The sequence below is a fragment of the Notolepis coatsorum genome (assembly GCF_963971535.1).
Source record: "Notolepis coatsorum genome assembly, chromosome: 2".
NCBI lineage: Eukaryota > Metazoa > Chordata > Actinopteri > Aulopiformes > Paralepididae > Notolepis > Notolepis coatsorum.
In genome coordinates, this window is record NC_140166.1 from 2,202,491 (window position 1) to 2,223,759 (window position 21,269).

A 21,269-nucleotide genomic window follows, 5' to 3' on the forward strand; every position below is an offset into this window, starting at 1 on the left:
ATCCTCCACTACACACAACAACACGCATTCATCTGTGTCTCCACCATGAACTACCTAACATCCTCCACTACACACAACAACACCCATTCATCTGTGTCTCCACCATGAACTCCCTAACATCCTCCACTACACACAACAACACCCATTCATCTGTGTCTCCACCATGAACTACCTAACATCCTCCACTACACACAACAACACCCATTCATCTGTGTCTCCACCATGAACTACCTAACATCCTCCACTACACACAACAACACCCATTCATCTGTGTCTCCACCATGAACTACCTAACATCCTCCACTACACACAACAACACCCATTCATCTGTGTCTCCACCATGAACTACCTAACATCCTCCACTACACACAACAACACCCATTCATCTGTGTCTCCACCATGAACTACCTAACATCCTCCACTACACACAACAACACCCATTCATCTGTGTCTCCACCATGAACTACCTAACATCCTCCACTACACACAACAACACCCATTCATCTGTGTCTCCACCATGAACTACCTAACATCCTCCACTACACACAACAACACCCATTCATCTGTGTCTCCACCATGAACTACCTAACATCCTCCACTACACACAACAACACCCATTCATCTGTGTCTCCACCATGAACTACCTAACATCCTCCACTACACACAACAACACGCATTCATCTGTGTCTCCACCATGAACTACCTAACATCCTCCACTACACACAACAACACCCATTCATCTGTGTCTCCACCATGAACTCCCTAACATCCTCCACTACACACAACAACACCCATTCATCTGTGTCTCCACCATGAACTCCCTAACATCCTCCACTACACACAACAACACCCATTCATCTGTGTCTCCACCATGAACTACCTAACATCCTCCACTACACACAACAACACCCATTCATCTGTGTCTCCACCATGAACTACCTAACATCCTCCACTACACACAACAACACCCATTCATCTGTGTCTCCACCATGAACTACCTAACATCCTCCACTACACACAACAACACCCATTCATCTGTGTCTCCACCATGAACTACCTAACATCCTCCACTACACACAACAACACCCATTCATCTGTGTCTCCACCATGAACTACCTAACATCCTCCACTACACACAACAACACCCATTCATCTGTGTCTCCACCATGAACTACCTAACATCCTCCACTACACACAACAACACCCATTCATCTGTGTCTCCACCATGAACTCCCTAACATCCTCCACTACACACAACAATGTCCATTGACAGCTAGACAACAAGCACCATTGTGCCGTCCCGAGGTGTGGCCGGAGGAGGTCGCAGGGAAGTCAAAGACGTTGCGCCTGGCGGACCGTGGCCCCCCGCCTCTCCGCGGGTCCAGATCACCAGACATGGGGCCTGCCGGTGCAGAGGAGGGGCCACCGGAGACCCTCTCCACCCCCAGGGGGTTTCGACGACGGTACTCCCTCCATTTTAGAGCCTGAGGAGAGAGGTGGTGGGCTGTGGGGATTGGAGGGACGGACGGATGGATGGATGGAGGGACAGATGGACGGATGGATGGACAGATGGACGGATGGATGTAGGAATGGACAGATGGACGGATGGATGGATGGACGTAGGGATGGAGAGATGGATGGATGGAAAGAAGGAAGGACAGATGGATGGATGTAGGGATGGACAGATGTAGGGATGGATGGAGGAATGGTTGGACGGAGGGAGCAGAGTGAGAGGGGTGATGGCAGAGAGAGTGAGAGAGATGCGAGATTAAGCACGGAGGGAAAGAAGAGATGGCAATTATGGATGAAGTGAGTTTGTGGATGAAGGGACAGTGAACAGAAGAGTGGGCGAGTGAGTTTGAGGATGAAGTAAGAGTCAACAGAAGGAAAAGAAAAGAGTAGAATAGAAAAGAGAAGAGAAGTCAGTGAAAAGACTTTAAAGCTGCACTACGCAGTTTCAGGGGAGAGGGATTTGTTTACATTTGCAGAACCTGCAATTAGTTTACAAAACATATGTACTATCCATGTGATTATTAGAATGATTCTACCTTACATTATGTCTCAGTAACCTTTCAGGTATCTTTCTAGTTTCAAACAGTGTTCCAAGGAACCACATTTACTAAAGGACAGTTTGTTTATTCAGTTGTGAAAATATACATATACTTCATTACGTATAAAATATACATTTTGTATAAAACATGAGTTTCCAATGCAAAGTATTTTGTATATCTTGCCTATATTAGGCTTTATCGTAAATACAGTACTTTTACAGTTTTGTTTTTGGTAATATGGTTAATAATGATGACTTGAATGTATCAGCAGAGAGAGCCAACATCAAATACATGTAGTTGCAAGTGTAAGTGTCAACCCAACGTGATCAACTATATCTCCAGCCAAGTGACTGAGAGCTGCTGGCCAGCCATCTGGACAAACACTACATAGACGTGAAGATTAGGAAAAGAAAGCAAGAGAAGCAGAGAGGAAACAAAGGGGGTTGGAACCAGCCGACTCATCTCATACGCTAAGAAAGGCTTGTGTGTGTGTGTGTGTGTGTGTGTGTGTGTGTGTGTGTGTGTGTGTGTGTGTGTGTGTGTGTGTGTGTGAGTGTTCATGTCTGTCTGTCTTTGTGGAGGCTTATTTACGTGAACAAACTGGAAAATGTGTGCATACATCCACACACACACACACACACACACACCTACACACACACACACACACACACACAGACACACACACACACACACACACACACACACACACACACACACACACACACACACACACACACACACACACACACACACACACACACACACACACACACACACACACACACACGCAGAACTAAATCAAACCCCAAACAAAACAAAACATAACTTATCCCCAAAGAACCCCCTCCCCTGTCACGACATCTCAGTCTTATACAATATCTGGCTCACTGTCAGCACCTGTCCAACCCTGGACCCACTTCAGACACGTCAACTCTTTTAGGTAGATAAATACCGTGTGGCCTGGCTCCTCCCTCCAGCTGATTGGCTGAATCCACGTTCCCCAACGGACTCAGACTGTCACTGGATAGCGCCGGCAAGCTGTGCAGTGCCGCGCGGTGGTAGCAGTGGCCCGGTGCGGCTGGTAGCATGGGGGGCACGGCGCCTCTCTTCCCCCCCAGAGGCGGAGGAGTACGGGGAAGTGGTGTCGTCGTCCCTCCCTGTTTGCCCGCCACTCCAGGAGGCGTGTCCAGCGGCATGAGGCCGGCGGAGAGCGGACAGGAGAGACTGTGTGGCGACTGGGGGCTCGGGGTGCAGGTGGAGCAGGTCCCCGAGCTAGGAGCCCCCTGCAGGCGAACCGGGGAATAACTGCCAAGAGGCGAGGGCCGCACCGACCCAGGAGGGGGGTCGCTGGCGGCGGACTGGAATCGGTGCACATTTTTGGCCGTGTCATCTTCGCCTTCGTCCTCCTCTTCCGGACCTCCGGAGCTGGCAGACCCGGAGCCGGTACGGGCCTGCTGCATCCCAGAGACGTAGCCCGTGAGCAGGGGGACGAGGGGCTTGGCCTGGGGCGGCTTGGAGGAGAACTGGTGGTGGAATGTGAAGGGCTGGATGGGCAGCGTGGTGGGACGCTGGTCCTTACTGTAGCGCACCACCACAGGGCCGTCTGACGAACTGGAGAGACACCCTGGAGGACAAGACAGAGAGAGAGAGAGAGAGAGAGAGAGAGAGAGAGAGAGAGAGAGAGAAAGAGAAAGAGCGAGGAGCAAGAGACCGACGAACAGACAGATGGGGTGCAGGTGGAGAGAGATAGAAAGAGAGACACAGACAGAAAGGTCAGAATAGATTAGTGTTTCTAAAAGCGTTATTCCTAAATTCTCTCAATATATAATCCCCTGAAAATATCAGGATGTAAAATAGGAGCCAGTGAATAAACATGAAAGCTGAGGTGAGTTTGAACGAAGCCAAATAAAAATACAAAACACACAAACACACAAAAAACGGCCCAGTCATGATTCAGAAAGCAGTCAACAGCCCTTATCACAAACAGCCATGTCCCAGCCAGAGACACTGTGTACTGGGACACACGCATACAGAGAGAGAGATACAGAGACAGAGAGACAGAGGGAGAGAGAGAGAGAGAGAGAGAGAGAGAGAGAGAGAGAGAGAGAGAGAGAGAGAGAGAGAGAGAGAGAGAGAGAGAGAGACGGGCAGGCTGGACCTGAAAACACTGCGTCAGCCGTTCTGTAGACACCAGAATGGGGAAGACAGCCTTTTTCTGCACTTCTTCTCTGTCCCTGAGTCCGCATGTCATTGCATATCTGCGTATGTGTGTTGTTTCCTGATACGTGAGCTGCATGAGCAACTGGAGTGTGTGTGTGTGACGTCGGCGACATTGCGCAAGCTGTTTGTCTCGCATGCTCCGGCCTGCCACTGCCGAAGCCGAGGCGCAGTGACGTATCTCGGCCACGGGGAGCAGCATTGAGCTGCGTTGTTGTTGCAAGATGTCACACAGATGACACGCCAGCTCAACACACACCCGGCCATGACACTGTTCCTCCACCACCAGCTCTCACTGGCTCTCTCTCTCTCTTCCCCTGGCTCTCTCTCTCTCCTTCTCTACCACCCATCTCTCCCCCTCTTTTCCTCTTTATTCTGTCTCTCATTCCTTCTCCGTCATCTATCTCTACCCCTATCTCCTTTCTGCCTATATCTATTCCTCCTCCTCCACCTCTCTCTCTCTCATTTCTTCTCTATCGCCCATCTCTCTCTCCCTCTATCTCTCCTCTCTGCCTCTCTTTTATCAAGGTTCTCCTCCTCTCTACTCCTATTTCATGGGGGAATTGATTATTAGCCACCTAAGGATTAGCCTGGTTAGCGCTGTGCTTTGTGCTAGCATCATTAGCACACTGGCTTCCCAGGGCCTTTCATAGAGCTCCGTATAGGCCCATTCATTACAGTGAAATAACCTAACATGGCCGATTGAAGTGCAATGTAATGAATAATATATGTTTGGGGCATCGCAAAGTACATCGTTATAATCATGAAGCATCCTGGTGTTTTCACGGATATAGACTGAATTCTAGGCCCACAGTACTGTATGACATGTGTATTAAAGGATCACGGCAACATTTTGGGAAATTAGCTAAATTCTCCTCTCTTCTCCAGAGAGACAAGAAGATAGATACCAGTGGCAGTTTCCTCTCTGTGCGTTCAGTAGAAAGCTATCTGGCTGCGTGTTAGCCTAGCTTAGCACAATGAATGGAAGCGGACAGTGACGGGTAGCCTAGGCATTGTCCAACTAACACCTCTCCCGAAGGCTAACCGGCCATGTCCTCTTCCATTCATTGTGCTAAGCTAGGCTAACATGCAGCCAGATAGCTTTCTACTGAACGCACAGAGAGGAAACTGGTATCTATCTTCTTGTCTCCTCGGCCTGAACCCTCACACAAGCAGCCAGTGGCTTTCTGGTGGTGCGGATGTTCTTTGTTACATGACTGTAATAGATTTCTCCCACTCTCTTCCTCCCCCTCTTTTTCTCTTTCCTGATTTGATCAATTTCTCTCTGCTGTTGATATCTGTTGTTTATATTCACACACACAATCTCTCTCTCTCTCTCTCTAATGGGGTGTTAATTGATTCTCTCTCTCTCTCTCTCTATCTATCTATCTATCTATCTATCTATCTATCTATCTATCTATCTATCTATCTATCTATCTATCTATCTATCTATCTATCTATTGATCTCTCTCTCTCTCCCAGTAATGAAATGTTTATATCTTCCGTCTTTCTTTTCTTTTCTATAACCACGTCTTGTTCTTTTTATTACTGTAACTTCCTTTTCCTTATTTAGTTATTTATTATTATTTTCTATTCGTCTTGTATTGTTTTTTTCTGTTTAAAATGTTCTCTATATATTTTTTGTATTGACTCCTATTGATTGATTGATTGATTGATTTTTATATATCATTTTACTTTTCACGTAAATCAAATCTCCAAAATGCAGCCGTCCCTTATAGTGTTGCTCTTCTGAGACACAGTGGTGTGGAGCTTCCAGCATGGACATATTATATAGTTATATACAGTATATACTGTACATATGATATAGTTATATACAGTATATACAGTACATGTATATATGATATATTTATATACAGTATACACTGTACATATTATATATTTATATACTGTACATATTATATAGTTATATACAGTATACACTGTACATATTATATATTTATATACTGTACATATTATATAGTTATATACTGTACATACTGTCCCTGCGCTCCTACAACCACATCTGAAGTGTGGCAGGTCTCAAGAGGGTTACTGTAAATTACTCCTCAAAACTCATTTTTAGGAAAAGGCCTTTCTATAATTTAGGTTATTGTTGTTAAAAAGACATTCTGCCATCATCCGCTTTCTTTTCATAGCAATGTTTTACTATTCATCTTGCAATTTTATGGCTGTATTTTTAGACATACACATTTATTTTCTGTTCTGTGAAGGACTTTTTAACATTGTTTTGAAAAGTGCTTTATGAATAATATTATTATTATTATTACTAGAAGTGTTCATGACTCCCTTAAAAATACAATTGAATTATCAGCTTATTGACTATAAGCTGGCGGCGGCACGGTGGTGTAGTGGTAAACACTGTCGCCTCACAGCTAAAAGGTCCTGGGTTCGATTCCCGCTTGGAGACCAGGTTGCCGTGTTGCCAGTTACCCAGGTGGGGTATCTCCCGGGCCTTTCTGTGTGGAGTTTGCATGTTCTCCCCCCGTGCTCGCAAGGGTTTCCCCCCCCGATAAGATAAACCCAATGGAAAAACATGCACAACAGATTGCTAACGCTGTCGTGTCCTTGACGAAGACGGACAGGAGCACTTGGATTGGTCCCCGGGCACGGCCCATGCTGCAGCCCTTGTCTGCTCCCGGCTGCCCTTGGGGGGGAAGGACGACGGGATGGGAAAAGTACAGAGAGACATTTCATCAGTGACTCAGTGCATGTGTGTGTGTTCCTGTGGGTTGCCATGACAAAAATACTTCTTCTTCTTATTCTTCATGAAGAGACAGACTTGGAACATAAGCCTCCCTGCCAGCATCTCATTACATCTCATTACCTCCCTGTGTATAATCTCATCAGCCTCTAAGCAACATCCCCTTACAATGCATGGATAATCAGTTTGAATGAGGTAGTATTTTGTGTTTCATGTAACTGCGTGCCGTAGCATTATTGTAAAAACACAGAGGATCGAGAACAGCTGAGCGGTCAAAGGACATTCCATTCCCAAGCTTCTCACACTTAATTGTCTTCTTACTCCAGTTGGAATTCCAAGCACTCTGTGAGCGCAGATGTGTGTATGTATATGGTGTGTGAGTGTGTGTGTGTGTGTGTGTGTGTGTGTGTGTGTGTGTGTGTGTGTGTGTGTGTGTGTGTGTGTGTGTGTGTGTGTGTGTGTGTGTGTACACATTCACAGCAAGCAGTAGCCAGTGCTGTATATTGTTACAACTTCTCTTGTGTAAACATACAGTATGACTGTCCTCAGCTCTCACGTAGCTACATGAACATATGACTGTCCTCAGCTCTCACGTAGCTACATGAACATATGACTGTCCTCAGCTCTCACGTAGCTACATGAACATATGACTGTCCTCAGCTCTCACGTAGCTACATGAACATATGACTGTCCTCAGCTCTCACGTAGCTACATGAACATATGACTGTCCTCAGCTCTCACGTAGCTACATGAACATATGACTGTCCTCAGCTCTCACGTAGCTACATGAACATATGACTGTCCTCAGCTCTCACGTAGCTACATGAACATATGACTGTCCTCAGCTCTCACGTAGCTACATGAACATATGACTGTCCTCAGCTCTCACGTAGCTACATGAACATATGACTGTCCTCAGCTCTCACGTAGCTACATGAACATATGACTGTCCTCAGCTCTCACGTAGCTACATGAACATATGACTGTCCTCAGCTCTCACGTAGCTACATGAACATATGACTGTCCTCAGCTCTCACGTAGCTACATGAACATATGACTGTCCTCAGCTCTCACGTAGCTACATGAACATATGACTGTCCTCAGCTCTCACGTAGCTACATGATGTTTCTTCTGCACACATCTTCTGCACACATCTTCTACACACATCACACATCAGGGATATTCAGCTGGATTTGCAGCTGGGCCCCTTTGACAAATCTCTAGTCCGTCAGGGGCCAGAGCGTAGTGACTGAGGAGAGGGGGGTCCGTCAGGGGCCAGAGCGTAGTGACTGAGGAGAGGGGGGTCCGTCAGGGGCCAGAGCGTAGTGACTGAGGAGAGGGGGGTCCGTCAGGGGCCAGAGCGTAGTGACTGAGGAGAGGGGGGTTTGGGTTAGGGTTAGGGTCTAGTCCGTCAGGGGCCAGAGCGTAGTGACTGAGGAGAGGGGGGTCCGTCAGGGGCCAGAGCGTAGTGACTGAGGAGAGGGGGGTCCGTCAGGGGCCAGAGCGTAGTGACTGAGGAGAGGGGGGTTTGTTTGTGCATGTCTGTTTCTATGCTGCATATTGTTCAGACCCAAATTGTCCCTTTATGGTGATTTTTCTTCATGAAGTTTATAAAGCGGGGTATTCAAATCAGCTTTACAGGTGTATCCAGAAATCACATCATTGTAGAAAACAAATGTATATATATACATGTATAAATTGTTAGGCCATGTTACACCAAGATGTTCTCCTGGTCATTATACATTGATGTAAGTGAAGGACGTTCTCAGCTAAATCGCCTCCACAACTTCGCTTCCCCAGTTATTGTCTACGGAGCCGCCCCTAGATTTTACATCCAGGCCACGTCACGGATTATAGGGTTCTCTCTCCGAGTGAAGAGTGGTGCATGTTGGGACAACGTCATTATTACAACCTCAGACCCCGGGGTGAGAACCACAGCTCTACACACGCGCGCACACACACACACACACACACACACACACACACACACACACACACACACACACACACACACACACACACACACACACACACACACACACACACACACACCCTGCAGTAGGCTATTAACTAATCTCTCACTCCATTGATATATAATATTCTGATCACGTTTGCCCCACTTCCCCAGGCCTGCACTTCCCATACAGCCCACCAGAGCTACGTAGAGCAGCTCAATCTGTTTTAAACAAACACACCTGCGCAGTCAGAGACACTATCAATGTATACATATAGGCACATGCACACACACAAACAAACAGGCACTGCTGCACATGGCCCTATAGTTTCATTTATGGAGGTAGGAGGTTGTAGCTGCGTACCCTCAGCCTTGGTCCGGGTCTCTCTGGCCCCGGGCGAGTGTCGCTCCATGCTCCCCTGGCTGTAGCAGCGGGTGAAGGGCACGGGGGGCAGATTGCTGTGGCCGCTACCCTGGACGTGCTGCTCCAGGATGGGGGAGAAATCGGCAGAGGAGTGCGAGTGGGTGGAGTGCATGGAGGAGAAGGGGTCCTGCTTTTGGGGCGGGGACCCCCCCGCGGCGCCTCCATTTCTCCTCTTGCTCCTAGCGATCTCCGCGAAGGATGTGACCCGCGGCGGAGGGGGCAGGGCGGGGGCGGCGGCCTCGCTCAGACGGACGGGGCAGCTCAGCATGCGCTCCAACGAGCCCAGCCGACGGGGCGGGGACTTGTCCAGGTTGCGGTCGTAGCTACGGGAGCGGGGGCGGCACCCCGAGGTGGAACCCCCGCCCCCGATGATGGCTCGGCTGTCCAGAGGAGGGGAGGTGTTGACGTACACCTGGCCTTCGATCACAGAGGAGGACGCTCCGGCCACGCTCTTCTTCTTCTCTTCCTCTTCATCGTCGTCTCGCTAGGTTGAGAGAAATGAGAGAGAGAAGACAGAACCATAGATTAGCAAACACAGGCCAAACGACTCGCTCTCATTTGAAGAGTTTGACGATTGACTTGGCAATTGACTGTTCTTACATGTATACTAGGGGTGGGAATTGCCAGAGACCTCACCAGGGAACAAACTTAACTTTTTGACTTACCAGCCAGGCAGATCTTTTACAAGCCAAAAATTATAAATAGCTTTTTAGTATATCGCCATGTGTTATTATTACTATATAATACTCTCATATGCTATTTTCAATTAATATCATAAACAACATAAGGAATATTAGCATCATTTTGAGTGGACTGAAGGAATGAGTCTGTTATGGTTTGTAACCGACCCCAATCGCACAACACAAGACAGGTATGATGGTTTGCCAAGAAACAGATATTTATTGAACAACAGGGAAATACAGGGAAAAGGGCACTGTCCCTTTAAGGGAGAATCACAAATACAGGAATATAATATGAGGGGAAGGAAAAAGTGCCTTTAAGAGGCGGGCAGGAAAAGGGAACACTAAGGGAAAGTAAGGGAACGCCTAAGGGAAGGTTAAGGGAACGCCTTGGGACAGAGGAACTAGAGACTAGGTAAACCAGGGACAAGGAGAACTAGGGAGAGAGGACTAGGGACTAGGAGAGCTAGGGAACAGGAGAAACGGGGACTAGGGGAACTAGGGACAAGGAACTAGGTGGAACTAGAAGGGGAGAACTTGGGACCAGGAACTAGGTGGAACTAGAAAGGGGAGAACTAGGGAACAGGAACTAGGAGGAACTAGAAGGGGAGAACTTGGTGTGCGCGTCGGAACAGAGAACTGGAACAGTGGCGGTGGCGAGGATGTCGTCCACCGGGTAGCCGCTGTCGGAGCCGAGGAACAGAGTGCGCGCCACACCTTGGTGTGCGCGTCGGAACAGAGAGACGCCTCGGGGTGCGTCTGCGAGGAGGAGTGTGCCAAGCACGAAGGTCTGGAAGATGCGCGTCAGTGCGCTGGTACGGAGGAGCGTGCCAAGCTCGAAGGTCTAGGAGATGCGCGGCTGCGCGCTGGTCTGGAGGAGCGTGCCAAGCTCGAAGGTCTAGGAGATGCGCGGCTGCGAGCTGGTCTGGAGGAGCGTGCCAAGCTCGAAGGTCTAGGAGATGCGCGGCTGCGAGCTGGTCTGGAGGAGCGTGCCAAGCTCGAAGGTCTAGGAGATGCGCGGCTGCGCGCTGGTCTGGAGAGCGTGCCAAGCTCGAGGGTTCTTGGAAGATGCGCGTTGCGCGCTGGTCTGGAGAGCGTGCCAAGCTCGAGCGTCCTTGGAAGATGCGCGTTGCGCGCTGAGGACTGGAGAGCGTCTGCGCTGGTCTGGATGTGCGTCAGGACGAACAGCTGCGCGGGGGTCTGCAGTGGAACGCTGGGGTGCCTCCCGTGGAAGTACAGGGAGCGCAGACCAGTCTCCCCCACAGGCAACGGCGACAGCTGGCGAAGGCTGGAGCAAACATCTCGACGCCGGAGAATGGAACAGCATAGGCAGACAGAGGATCTCCCGAAAGAGTCTAGATGTCTAGAGAATATGACTCGGCAAGTATACAACACGACCCCACGCCAAAACGAGGGGAAGCGCCCTGGTATTTAAAGCCCACAGGGGGACTAATTAGCCTGCCACCACAGGTGCGAGAGATAATAGAATATCAAACAGGTGTGGCCACTAAGGGTAAGGAACGAGAGGGTGGGGGCTAGAGAGAGTGAGTAGGGAATTCCTAACAGTAGGCTTAAAGAAGACAGAGAATAGGGAATTAGACAGAGAATAGGGAATTCCTAACAGTAGGCTTAAAGAAGACAGAGAAAAGGTAGTGAGCAGCGGGCAAAACCTCACAGTATCCCCCCCTCCAACGGGAGCCACCCGGCGACCCAAAACAAAATACAGACAGAGTGGCAGGGGGCAAAACAAGAGGTACTGGCCAAGCCAGCAGGGGAAGCCATCACAAGAGTGGGGCTAGCAAAAGAAACAGGGTCGCCGAGGGGTAACTAGGGTAGCAGAGGGGCAACTGGGGGAACTGGTCTAGAGGAACTGGGTCTAGAGAACTAGTCTAGCGAACTGGGCAAGAGAACTGGTCTAGAGAACTGGTTTAGGGGAACTGAGGGGCAAGCAGGGTAGCTAAGGGGTAACCATGGAAGCACCGGGAAAGGGCTAGCAGAGGGAAGGTTGCTGCCAGGGCACAGATAGCTACAGGGCCTATGCTAGCTGTACTGCTACATCAACATAGAGGCTGCGCAAGCTGCCGGAGTCAGGCTAGCAGAGGGAAAGGGTAGCTGCCAGGGCACTGATAGCTACAGGGCCTATGCTAGCTGTACTGCTACATCAACATAGAGGCTGCGCTAGCTGCCGGAGCTAGGCTGGCAGACAGGGCTGGACCAGCATGAGAGAACAAGCTAGCTGGAAGGACAGTCCTAGCTGTGGGAATACTGACCTTGCTAGCTGAAGGGCAGTCCTAGCAGTGGGAGAACTACACAAAAAAGTGGAGGCCATGCAGAGGGACCGGGTTAGCTGCTTGGGCCTGGCTAGCTACAGGGCCTATGCCAGCTGCAAGGCTGCATTAACATAGAGGCTGTGCTAACAGCCGGGGCCAAGCTAGCAGACCGGGGCCATGCAGAGGGAAACTGGGTTAGCTGCCAGGGCATGGCTAGCTACAGGGGGGTCAAATAGGGCAAAACGGGAAGCAAACAGGGGAGCTAACCGGGGAGACTAACAAGCTAAACAGGGAAGCTAAACTGGGCTAAACAGGGGAGTAACAGGCTAACAAGGGAGCTAAACAGGACTAACAAGGAAGCTAAACTGGGCTAACAGGGAAGCTAACAGGGCTAACAGGGGAGCTAGAGGGGACAAGAAAAAAAAAGGCAAACTCAACATACACAGTCTGTGCTGGCTGGGGTCGTAGACTTGGTGGGGTCGTACTGTTATGGTTTGTAACCGACCCCAATCGCACAACACAAGACAGGTATGATGGTTTGCCAAGAAACAGATATTTATTGAACAACAGGGAAATACAGGGAAAAGGGCACTGTCCCTTTAAGGGAGAATCACAAATACAGGAATATAATATGAGGGGAAGGAAAAAGTGCCTTTAAGAGGCGGGCAGGAAAAGGGAACACTAAGGGAAAGTAAGGGAACGCCTAAGGGAAGGTTAAGGGAACGCCTTGGGACAGAGGAACTAGAGACTAGGTAAACCAGGGACAAGGAGAACTAGGGAGAGAGGACTAGGGACTAGGAGAGCTAGGGAACAGGAGAAACGGGGACTAGGGGAACTAGGGACAAGGAACTAGGTGGAACTAGAAGGGGAGAACTTGGGACCAGGAACTAGGTGGAACTAGAAAGGGGAGAACTAGGGAACAGGAACTAGGAGGAACTAGAAGGGGAGAACTTGGGACCAGGAACTAGGTGGAACTAGAAGGGGGGAACTAGGGAACAGGAACTAGGTGGAACTAGAAAAGGGGAGAACTAGGGAACAGGAACTAGGTGGAACTAGAAGGGGAGAACTTGGGACCAGGAACTAGGTGGAACTAGAAGGGGAGAACTAGGGAACAGAGGGGACTGAGGCCCGCGGAGGCGGGCTGGGAAACAGGGAGGAACTGGGAGGACTGGTGGAAATCATCTGGGCCGCTCTGCAGGACAGAGGAGATAGTTAATGCACAAAAGGGAAAAAGCAGAGCAGGTGCAGAACAGTCCAAATAACAAAGTGAACAAAGTAATAATATCTTCGTGTGACAAACACACAGGGGGAGATGTAAAGTCCAAAAATACTATTCTAAGTGAGAACCAAAAACAGAGGCATTACGCTGGGAGATGAAATGTCCAAACAAACTAACAGAGGCAATACGCTGGGAGATGAAATGTCCAAACAAACTAACAGAGGCAATACGCTGGGAGAGTGACATCACAATCAAAACTCACCCAGGCGTATGCGTAAAGGTACAGGAACAGCAGCGGGAACGGGGGCAAGGACACTACGCTGGGTGAGTGACATCACAATCAAAACTCACCCAGGCGTGTGCGTAATGGTACGGGGACAGCAACGGGAACGGGGGCAAGGACACTACGCTGGGTGAGTGACATCACAATCAAAACTCACCCAGGCGTGTGCGTAATGGTACGGGGACAGCAACGGGAACGGGGGCAAGGACACTACGCTGGGTGAGTGACATCACAATCAAAACTCACCCAGGCGTGTGCGTAATGGTACGGGGACAGCAACGGGGCGAGGGCATCGCCACCGGGTGGCTGGCTGTCCGAGCCGAGGAACAGAGCGCTGGAACAACGGCGGTGACGAGGGCATCGTCCACCGGGTAGCCGCTGTCGGAGCCGAGGAACAGAGTGCTGGAACAGTGGCGGTGACGAGGGCATCGTCCACCGGGTAGCCGCTGTCGGAGCCGAGGAACAGAGTGCGCGCCACACCTTGGTGTGCGCGTCGGAACAGGGAGCAGGAACAGTGGCGGTGGCGAGGATGTCGTCCACCGGGTAGCCACTGTCGGAACCGAGGAACAGAGTGCGCGCCACACCTTGGTGTGCGCGTCGGAACAGGGAGCTGGAACAGTGGCGGTGGCGAGGATGTCGTCCACCGGGTAGCCACTGTCGGAGCCGAGGAACAGAGTGGCGCGCCACACCTTGGTGTGCGCGTCGGAACAGAGAACTGGAACAGTGGCGGTGGCGAGGATGTCGTCCACCGGGTAGCCGCTGTCGGAGCCGAGGAACAGAGTGCGCGCCACACCTTGGTGTGCGCGTCGGAACAGAGAGACGCCTCGGGGTGCGTCTGCGAGGAGGAGTGTGCCAAGCACGAAGGTCTGGAAGATGCGCGTCAGTGCGCTGGTACGGAGGAGCGTGCCAAGCTCGAAGGTCTAGGAGATGCGCGGCTGCGCGCTGGTCTGGAGGAGCGTACCAAGCTCGAAGGTCTAGGAGATGCGCGGCTGCGAGCTGGTCTGGAGGAGCGTGCCAAGCTCGAAGGTCTAGGAGATGCGCGGCTGCGAGCTGGTCTGGAGGAGCGTGCCAAGCTCGAAGGTCTAGGAGATGCGCGGCTGCGCGCTGGTCTGGAGAGCGTGCCAAGCTCGAGGGTTCTTGGAAGATGCGCGTTGCGCGCTGGTCTGGAGAGCGTGCCAAGCTCGAGCGTCCTTGGAAGATGCGCGTTGCGCGCTGAGGACTGGAGAGCGTCTGCGCTGGTCTGGATGTGCGTCAGGACGAACAGCTGCGCGGGGGTCTGCAGTGGAACGCTGGGGTGCCTCCCGTGGAAGTACAGGGAGCGCAGACCAGTCTCCCCCACAGGCAACGGCGACAGCTGGCGAAGGCTGGAGCAAACATCTCGACGCCGGAGAATGGAACAGCATAGGCAGACAGAGGATCTCCCGAAAGAGTCTAGATGTCTAGAGAATATGACTCGGCAAGTATACAACACGACCCCACGCCAAAACGAGGGGAAGCGCCCTGGTATTTAAAGCCCACAGGGGGACTAATTAGCCTGCCACCACAGGTGCGAGAGATAATAGAATATCAAACAGGTGTGGCCACTAAGGGTAAGGAACGAGAGGGTGGGGGCTAGAGAGAGTGAGTAGGGAATTCCTAACAGTAGGCTTAAAGAAGACAGAGAATAGGGAATTAGACAGAGAATAGGGAATTCCTAACAGTAGGCTTAAAGAAGACAGAGAAAAGGTAGTGAGCAGCGGGCAAAACCTCACAGAGTCAGCGTTAATAGTTTTAAATGCAAATAATTTATTGAAACACTCGGGACACACACACACAAACTGTTTCAACTCAACACCCCTGCATCATATTGTAGTCTAGTCTGTCTTCAAACTTCCACTCCTCTCGAAACTTTTTTATATTTGAATATCAACATTATCTGTCCATCCTCAGTAATCCTCAGTTTACTATAATATACTCCTGTCCTGAGTCCCGACTAGTGACTTCATCGTCTTTAAATAATGTATTTGAGATTCTCTTAAACTAATTTATTTATTTGAATTTATTTTTTATTTCTATTTTTTTTATTCTTTTTTTAAACATAACATAAATTTAGACACACAAGCATTAACAGTACATATCCTAAGTAAATCACAGGATTGTACATTTCAAATCAATATAAATGTAGTTTACGGGATATATATACCTAATACTTGCAGTCCAATACAATACATACATATTGTTACGAAGGATCAGATTAAACCGAATATATATATTTATTTATTGATATATATTGCATAGTATTTGTATATCGTTTGATATCCCCTGTATATTCCTTGTACATATACACGGAATATCCCTTTTAGCCCAGACCATAATAGTTCATTCTCCTATTGGACAGCGGTCCACCGGCGCCAGGGACCGGCCCCCGGAGCCAAGTTCAAAGTCACCGACACGACATGTCTGTACTTGCCCCGGCCCTGCCCAGAGATACGGCGACAGAAATGAGAGTGGCACTATTTGTGCACCGTGCGTATAAATACGGCGCAGGTGAATGTAGAAGACCCTTAGCCCCTTACCTCCGTACCCTTCGTGCACTTAGCATGTTACCGATAAGTTGAAGCCTCACCCACGATACAACGTGCGGTGAAGTATGGCCTGTTTGGCCTCAGAATAAGAGCATCGAGACCGCGTGCAAATTAGTAACTGAATTGTCAGAGTTTGGCACTATACCGTCGAGTGCGACATATTTCTATTGAGTCTTTAATAGTCTATTTGTGTATAGTGTATCGTGCGGTTAGAATTCTATAGTGACCAGCATCTCCAACGCTTTCTCGTATTAGCTAGAGTTCTTATCCAGGCTGGGCCGACCGCATGGCGCCTTCACCCGAGGAGACCTAGGCGAGAACCGTATGGACATGTACACTGGATTAATCTACCCGACGACTGCATAGCCTTTGCGGCTGGAATATATTTGCTTTGGTCCTATGATTTATGGAGCGGATAATCGCCGACGCCTGCACGTGTTGGATTTACCCCGAGAGGAGTCAAGTCGAGTCGGCGCTCAGAGAGCCTGAGGCCGCCTAGCTTTCTTCACTGTAGAGCTACAGTCTACAAGAGAACCAAGCTGTATTCGTCTGTGGATCAAGAGACTACTGCACCGGCTTCTGTACCTGAAGTCTCCCTAGTCATCGTTGACCAGACGTCCTACTACCGACAGATCTTCTACCCCCTTGCTGGCTTACAACCAGTGGGAACCCCTTCCAGTATCTTCCGCTATATTACTAGTGCACCATAGATATAATTCCCTCAGATTCAGGTTGTATAATTACCTCCTGCGTAACCAGAGAATGGACATTCGTTATTGATTTGCCTACGCATACTCCTTTGCCTTACAAGTGCATTCAAAGAATAATGTAAAGTATCCTATGTACCTTTTGCTCCATTAAATACTTGATTAATACCTTTGACTGGAACCGATTTCATTGTGGGAAGTGTTCATCATATTCATATATCGTGTACTGTATGGCCAGTAATTAAAGTACATAAAGCGGTAGTGGTTTAATGATACCATACTTATCAATACAGTCAGGGAATTGTACCCCTCAGTTACACATATGCTCTTGCTCGCTCTACCCCCCCGGACCCCCACTTGGATAATCCATCCATTTTCATTCGTTTCTAACCAGGAACTACAATTCATATGCTAGCTTTTATTCTCTCCACCACTTCTAACCAAATTGCAATGTTAGTTTCACTGATACCTAAAATTCTTGCTGTAGATATCTCTAGATAAATCACATCGAGATAGGTAAGAATCCATCAGTGGAGGTTTCTCTATGACAACACGTGAAACACAAATTCACTCATAATTCATAATTATTATTAATTTACATATATATATACATTTATTTTATTTATATATATATATAAAAAAAAATATTTTTTTAATTATTATTATTTTATATTTTTTTATTAGAAAAGTGTTCCTCTGTAAAAAAAATTCCAGTGAATTTTTTCTTTTAAAAAAAATGGCCAAAATTGACAGCTCTGAGCAGGCCTGCACTGCAGTAATGACTGCAGTAATTATTCGTGAAGAAAACTTCACAGGTGTGACCCAATGTTATATAAATAATAAATAACAGCCAATCGAAATAGGCTATTAACTTCGTCTAAGCACGGTCTGTGCAGTTAAACTCTTGCCATTGAATGGAGGATTGAATGATTGACAGCCCTTGCCATCCAATACATGGAGGTTGAATATGATTGGCAGCCTTGCAAATCCAATCAGAGATTGCTGCATTGCAAAGTCAAAACGGGTCCATCTGCAGGTTAGGTTTAGCTCTGGCCAATCTCAAGTTTCTCAAGTTTCTTTATTAGTTGTCATACAGAAGTACAGAATACTTTTATACAAAATGTAACAGAAAGAAGCATTTTGTATCCAAGTATTCTGTACTTCTGTATGACAACTAATAAAGAAACTTGAGAAACTTGAGATTGGCCAGAGCTAAACCTAACCTCCGACCCTGCAGATGGACCCATTTTGACTGTTTGAAAGAGCAAGGTAGTAGTTTACAGTGTTGGGACTAACGCGTTACAAAGTAACGCGTTACAGAAACGAAGTTACTTTTTGCCGCAACTAGTACTCTAACGCATTACTTTTGAAATTCAGTAACGCTACTTACGTTACTGAATGGTTTGTTAGTTCGTTACTGCGTTCTTTTTATGTAGATTCATAGCGAGCGTCCTTATTTCGCCTGCGTTTGTTTTGTTTACTGTAGACTGAAAGGCGCTATATAAAACGAAGTATTATTATTATTATTATTTCTTTCCGTAGCCTCATTCTGGTTTCGCACTTCTGATTGGCCACTGACGTTCTGAAAGAAATAGGCGCTCTCTACAGTAAACAACAAGAGGACACTCGCTATGAATCTACATAATAAGAACGCAGTAATAATAACGAACTAACAAACCATTTAGCAACTACTTGGAGAGATAATTAATATACAACATGGAAACGAGATAAAGAACATGTTTGAAGGGCTGCTGGAGTCAACTGGACTAACGTTACATCTCGACCACCGCAGACTGGTGACGGTGAGTGCAATGTGTTCACTGAAACTCAAGAAGAAGGAATCTCATAATACTAATCAAACAATATAAATATAGTCCTTTCATGCACAATTGATATCCTAACTATTCTAACGTTGCAATGCTTTGATAACAACGCTGCAAGATGGTTATGAATGAATTAATGAATGGATGAATGAATGAATGAATGAAAACTTTATTTAACAGATTGCAGAATGGGTACAATACAGTACGGCTCAATACATACAATTGTTAAGGGGATGCAGACCTGAGAAAGACGTTTGTCTTGTTTCCATCAGGGTCCCCCATTTTCAATTCATATAGACATTTATGACATACACAACATACATGACATTTATGGCATAGGGACATATAGGTATTTAGTACTGATACATTTGTGACATAAGCGGTATTCAAATATACAGTACTGTTACCCCTAGATCCTGACAGAGTATATACATATGATGGGGAGGGGACTGTACATTAGGAGGGGGTGGGTGGGTGGGAGAGAAATATACATACAGCGGGGAGGGAATATATAATGAAACGCTCTAGACCACATTGCTTAGCAGAGTTCGGTGATGTGAATGGAAACTGTCAAGTTGATCAACCGATTTTGAGTATATGGGGCATGGGACTTGAGCAATTTTTTTTATTTTATTTTTTTTTAAATAACTAAATAGTTACTTTTCACAGTAACTCATTACTTTTGGGTGTAAGTAACTAGTACAGTAACGAAGTTACTTTGAAATGAAGTAACTAGTAAAGTAACTGAGTTACTATTTTTCAGTAACTAGCACAACACTGGTAGTTTAGTTGTTGTTTAGTAGAAGTAAGCTGTACAGCTATAACAAGTCAAGTCAGGCTAAATTAAACTTTGCGCCAACATTAGGACCGAAGTATAAACCAGCAACTGAGCAACATGAAGAAGTGGACTTATGCATCTGGATCAGAAAAAACGTTGTGGATGAAAAAGTAAGTAGGCTAGTGTTTGTAAAAGCTTGTATGCTAACAGTAGCTAGCCAGCTTAGCCTACATCACAATGATAATCACCAAGCTAACTTACTGTACACACTGTAGGGCTGGGCAATTAATCAAAACAGAATCGCGATATCAATTCATAGACCTATGCAATCTCATTTCTAAGTTATGACTATTTTTTTTTATTAAATTTTTTTTTTTTTTTTTTTTTACTTTTTAAATTATTTTATCTGGGTTGAACATGATTTGTGGAACTCCCTCTGGTGTTGTGGTCGTGGTATTCACTGACCTTTGGGAAGTATTTCGACATGCACATGGGTATCTTAGTGGTGTAGTGTATCTTGTAGACCAGGCCCATTGCAAGTTGCTGTACTCTGTCGTCTACTCTAAGCCATCCTAGGTTGTCAAAGTGGGCAGGGGTGAGGTGGGTTTTAGGAGTAAGGTCAAGCAGTAGTCTGACCAGTTTGTTTTGTGATGTTTGTAATCTTGTTTTTAGTGCCTTTGAGGTGCTTTGGTACCATGAGGTGCAAGCATAGTCGTAGTACCCTTGAATGAGTGCTCCTGTTAGAGTCTTCAATGTATTCTTGTTTACCAGAGAGGAGATCCGGTACAGGAATCTAGTTCGTTGGTTGACTTAGTTTTATTACATTGGATCCCATTTTGTCACAGGAATGATTTGCCTCTATAGGATGGAACCCAGGTAGGGAATTCCATCTTTCCTTTTAAGATAAGATAAGATATTCCTTTATGATCCCCTTGGGGAAATTCAGGCATCATAGCAGCATGGGGGAAGGGGGGGGGGGGGTACAAGTAGTGAAAACAACACAAGCAGTGTAAACAAATAGGTCAATATAATTTACTATCTAACTAACTGAAATATATTTTCACAGTGTCACATAAGGTGCAGTATGCATAAGGTAGTGTTATAATTTACTATCTAACTAACTGAAATATACATTATTCATTATTCACAGTATCACAGTATCCACATAAGGTGCAGTATGCATAAGGTAGTGTTATTGTCCTACTTGGGTTCGTATTAGTTCTAGGTCGATGTCTGGCAGCAGTTGCTGCCCACTGTTGTGGAGCCTGATGGCCACTGGTATGAAGGACTGTCCGAGGCGGTTAGTTGAGTGTCGGGGGGGTATGAGTCTGTGGCTTCCTTGTCACCTTCACCTAATATGTTTTGATCTGGTCAGGTGCGCTGTCACCTAATATGTTTTGATCTGGTCAGGTGCGCTGTCACCTAATATGATTTCATCTGGTCAGGTGCGCTGTCACCTAATATGATTTCATCTGGTCAGGTGCGCTGTCACCTAATATGATTTCATCTGGTCAGGTGCGCTGTCACCTAATGTTAATATGTTTTCATCTGTGTCCACTGACCACTGACACACAGTG

At 47.4% G+C, this 21,269-nt stretch overlaps 1 protein-coding gene across 3 annotated transcripts in view; it reads right to left on the reverse strand.

Annotated features, from left to right (window-relative positions):
• Window positions 1-21,269, reverse strand: part of rusc2 (RUN and SH3 domain containing 2) — a 179,207-nt gene that overhangs the window by 48,887 nt on the left and 109,051 nt on the right. For 2 of the 3 annotated variants that reach the window (XM_084308871.1, XM_084308870.1), the window contains exons 3-4: window positions 9,309-9,852; window positions 3,004-3,675 (exon numbers count right to left, since the gene is read on the reverse strand). In XM_084308871.1, coding sequence (XP_084164997.1) covers window positions 3,004-3,675; window positions 9,309-9,852 — 1,216 coding nt within the window. Of the gene's footprint in view, window positions 1-1,288; window positions 1,505-3,003; window positions 3,676-9,308; window positions 9,853-21,269 lie in introns of all 3 variants that reach the window. The other variant, XM_084308869.1, reaches the window with a different exon arrangement.